At 35.7% G+C, this 4,881-nt stretch overlaps 1 protein-coding gene across 1 annotated transcript; it reads right to left on the reverse strand.

Annotated features, from left to right (window-relative positions):
* Nucleotides 1-238: 238 nt before the first annotated feature.
* On the reverse strand, nucleotides 239-4,336 carry LOC103773301 (desmoglein-4-like; the record flags this gene model as incomplete). Its single annotated transcript, XM_008940666.1, has 8 exons — nucleotides 239-498; nucleotides 677-862; nucleotides 1,409-1,543; nucleotides 1,780-1,943; nucleotides 2,658-2,805; nucleotides 2,954-3,109; nucleotides 3,798-3,926; nucleotides 4,301-4,336. Coding segments are annotated over 8 exons (1,214 nt in total), but the record flags the coding sequence as incomplete, so codon positions are not given.
* Between the last annotated feature and the right edge of the window lie 545 nt (nucleotides 4,337-4,881).

Below are 4,881 nucleotides of genomic sequence, written 5' to 3' on the forward strand. Positions count from 1 at the left end.
TATTTAAGTTACAGTCTGTTAGAAAAAAAATAGCATTTTCTTTGTCTTTTGCACAAGGCTAAGAAGGTAGGTTGGGAAACAAACTAGCATTAAAATGAGCTGAAGAATATACTGTCCTATTGCTTTATTCTTGAAACTGTATTTTTAAAGCACCCTTTAAAATAACTATTCCTCATTCCACTGAAATCTCAATTAAAAGAATTATTCCATCCAAGGAGTTAAGTTAAGCAGAGCTTACACAACATTTGATGCAATAGTTCCAGTGTCCTCATCGGTGGCTGTGTATGTTCCCACAATATAATTCGCTCTTGTGTTTGCTGGGACAGAAAACACAATTGAAGATGGATGAAATCTTGGGGGTTCAATTACATTTTTTACTTCTATTGTGATGGGTGTTCCAGACATTTGATATTCATGTGCAACAGAGTGGTGGAAAGCAGCCACGTTCCTGACACCAATTAGCAGTGAGCGAGTTTGGAGATGTTCATAATTCAGTTCCTAAAAGATAAACCACAGAGAACTAGGTGGTAAAGAAAAGTTCCTTTCATTTTATTTAAATATATTCTATTTTAAATGGTTGAGTGACAATGTTTTGCTCATTTACTTTTATTAACAATTAGTGAAAACTATTTTAAGAGGGTTATTTCAACAGCTGAATCACAAAATTGATCCATACCTTAATTACTCTCAGGATTCCTTGATTTGTGGCTCGATCTGTAACAATTTCAAAACAGTTATCTTCATTACCAGATAAAAAGTAAAACTCTGCTAACCAATTGTCTGAAAACTCTTCGTCAGCATCCAGAGCTTGTATCCGCAGCAGTTCTGAACTGAGTGAATTCTCTGAAATACTTGCTGAAAACTGGAATGACAGATAAATACCTGTTAGCAAACACTGAAATATGTAACGTGAGGAAAACACGGCTGATTGCAGAGGTTCTTTGGAAGGATGTCCTGCCCACACTCCGTGCCAATTTAATAAAAATTGTGTGTTCTGGGGAAATTGTGGTTCTGGTTGCAGATCTGAAGATGCTGTGTCAGCTCAGGGGTTTGCAGAGGTAACAGGGGAAATGGATATGTGCTTTCTGCAAGAAGAGATCATACAAAGATTGGGTTGATCTACATTATTTGGATGTATTGCACAGGTCTGGACACCTGAATGAATGAATTTCTCTGAACACAAAGAAGTCAGGGTCAGGACTGACTTCTCTGAATACAAAAATTATCTGTGTGTATGTTATCAGAATTGTGCAAACTATTGCTTGGGTTTTGAGCACACATCAAGGAAACAATGCCATGGACCATTCAGACATGAAAGCACACTATGGGTTAATAAGGGCTCCGTTATCAACTGATTTTTCAATAGAGTTTTAAAACAGTGAATTTGCTTTAAGCATTATAAACTTACAGAGCTCTGAGCAAGAGTTGGGAAGTTGTCGTTGACGTCAAGCACTTTCACGTTGCAGCTGCAAAGGGATGATATTCCATCTGCAGCTCCGTCCCGGTCTGACGCCTTCACAACCAGAGTGTAGCTGCTGTGTTGCTGTCACAGAGAAACAAAACCTGTTAGAAGGACCACCTGCACACCTTAAATGTCATAAATAGTCAGGTCTTGCTGGTATTTCCTAATGCAGCAATTTGCCATAGAGTTTTTATTGTAACATATAGAAAAAATGCATTACTCCCTTAATTTTTGTAAACTAAAGCCTTTCTCTTCCCCCTCCTCCCCTCCATGGACAGAAACATCATGTTATTTAACTTTGGAAAGGGAACTATTACCTCTCTGTCAAGATAATTTGCAAGATGGAGTTCTCCAGTATATTTATTCATGATGAACATGGGTGCACCTGAAGGTTCCTGACTCTCTATCTTGAAGGCAATTTTAGAATTCAAGTGATTAGGTTCATCTGCATCTGTTGCAATTATTTTCATCACGAGCGTGTCTAAGAATAAAAAAAAAAGGAAGAATTAAAAAAAAACTAAATCAGAAAATCTGTTTTGTTCCTGCAAACAACTCACCAAGACAATGCTAAAACTTTGTGTATGAAACTGATAGAATTCTATCTATTAACGGATAATTACAAAGAAAAACAAAAGCTTAATTTTTAATTAAATTAATTAAATCTGTAGTACTGATTCTGACAATGTTGATGACTTTAAAATACATTAAAGATAAAAGGTCGGGTAGAGTAATAAGGATTTTCATTGTATTTCTTTAAATCACCATAAGGACCATGTAAAAACAGTAAATACTGAATTTATAGATACTAATATAAGGAATTTCCACATTTTTAAAGGAGAATTTCTAGGAGGTTGAAAAGGAGCATTAGGTACTGTTGCCTCAGTGCTGTTTGCCTGTCTGATGTTGGCTGTACTTTTGCTAAAAAGAAGCATTTTAGTAATATAATAAAGGGTTTATTTAGTAATATTCTACCACAAATGCATTAGTGAGGCTACAAATACAAATATTTGAAATAGAAAAAATAGGAAGAAACTTATTTTATATACTCTCAAAGGAAATAAGTGTAATGTTATTTTCTTTCTTTAATGAGAAGGAATGAACTGATTTATTATCAATTCTCACATCTGAAAGAATTTGCATGATGGGATGTTAGCTTCACTAACTACACTATAATAGACACAACACAGTTACTTACTGTCCATGCTGCTTTCTTCAACAGATCCTGTGAACACAGTTTGTGCAAATACAGGAGGGTTATCATTGATATCCAGAACTCTGACTCGAAGTTCAAGAGGTTGTTCCATATCTATCCCCGTCAGTGAGTGTTTAGCAAAGCAACGTATCTAGATAAAGAGATTTACTTGTTTTAAAACCAAAAGTGAAGTAAGTGCAGTAACAATCTGACACAAATTAATTTTTCTCCTTCTGCTCTCTCTCTGCCCCACCCTGGATCCATCATTATAAAGGTAAAAGAAAACGGAGAGTACTTACAACAAATACTGGGGTTAATTCTCTATCCACTATTGATGTTATATTAATTTCTCCTGTTCTTGGGTTAACAACAAATATTCCAAAGGGGGCACTATCAATTCCAACTCCAGAGATGCTGTATGTGATTGGATTGTTTTCTTCACAATCTGATCGGATCTACAATAAGAGATAAAAATAATAATAATATGCCAGTTTACTGAAGACACCTCCAGGGATTTTTTTCCTATTATTAGTTCCTGCAAAATATTATCTGTAATTTCAGTTTCTCAACCAGTTATCACAAGGTTCAATTGACAGAACAAAAGGGAAGCTCTTCTACAAAACAGTCAGCCTAGAGATCCATCTCCCATTAAGTACAGGACAGGCTTTCTATTTCTCTTAAATCTTCTGGAAGGGAAGTGGAGAAACTCCCAAGAGTTTCCACTGTGGCTGGACCTCAGTAAGAGTATGGTCACGGTGGGAAGACAGGAAAACATCTTTGCTTTGTTGTTCACATTAGTTATGCACTGTCCTTGAGCTTCTGCTCAGGAGTTTCTCAGGATGGGAGAGAAAAGTATCATAACCTAGTACCCAGATGCTGTATACAAAGAGACTATGGTTGGAGCTGTTGAGGAAGTAGAGTGATTGCAATGTTCTAGGAAGTCTTTGGTCACTCCTCAGCAGCCACATGGGTTCACCTTATGAGATTGTCTCAGCAGAGGTGGAGATATTGTGTCACCTTTCTTTTATTGTATATTCCTTGCTTTGCCTGCTCCAAGCAATTATACTTTTAAATCTCTGCTTTTATCAGCCTGTTTTAAGAAAAACTTCATCAGAGAACACTTTTGTTTCTCTTTCTACTTACTCTGGCAATTGGGTTCCTCTTAGAATTATCTTCTCCTTCTCTGCAAGCTGCAGCAAATTTGATCCATTCACGTTTTTGTCTCCTGAAGGTTTTCCATCGTACCATTCCATTTTCATCCCATTCTTTTACCTTTGACAGAGTTCCAGTATCATACAATCAGTAATCTCAATCCATTTTAAATTAACACAGACATTTAGAATTTCCAATCATAAGGAGAAAAGGGATTTTTATAGATCTTGTACTTTTTTATATGTCTGCAAATCCCAAACTCTAAGATTGTACACGTTTATTTTAAAAGTATTCCTGCATATGAGATTCTTATTGAGGTTCAGGAGAATTTGTTTTGAGAAAATAGCAGGTTAATACCTGCAACTGTTTAATATTTAAATATGTCTTCAACCTTCAAGTTCAGAAAAGTTTTAGTTCAATATTTTCCATTTCATTTTTGTATGGGTTACTTTTTATTTAATCTGAAAATCAGTTTCTAAGGAAATATATATTACCTCTACATGAAATCCTATGGTGAAATCCAAGAGTACCTGCAAGAAGAATAAGAAGATTGGCATATAAAATATACAGGACAAAATCCAGTAAGCAAGACCCCAACTGCAAATTTAAGGGTTTGAATGTCTGTGCCATAGCAGATGTCAAGTCATACCTGAGCAAAACAGCTTTCACACAGATTTTTAGCTTGTAACACCTCAGCTGACCAGAGAAGCGTTTGCAAGAGTTGTTATTAAATTCTTTATTCAAAAGGATTTATTCTATATTCTTTATTTTTTCTTATTTGGAAAGTCAACAGTAGACTTCAAGCCCTTAGCTATGTAGTTTAACCAAAAAATAAGGAAAATATTTTCTTGAAACTTCCCCCTGAAGCTGAAGAGGTGCAATGTAAGATGGAAAGCCAACTGCAGTCATCAGGCAGATTTCCCTGGAGTGCAGTGAGCTTTGATTTGAGGTCTAAATATGCAACTGAAATTTTGAGTAGATAAAGGTGGCAGGATCAGATGCAATATGTATTCACTTCTAACAACAAAGAATTCTCAATTTCTTGCTTAGCTCAATTTAAAAAGGCACAGTATAA

The sequence above is a fragment of the Merops nubicus genome, unplaced genomic scaffold, assembly GCF_000691845.1.
Source record: "Merops nubicus isolate BGI_N331 unplaced genomic scaffold, ASM69184v1 Scaffold44705, whole genome shotgun sequence".
Classification (NCBI taxonomy): Eukaryota; Metazoa; Chordata; class Aves; order Coraciiformes; family Meropidae; genus Merops; species Merops nubicus.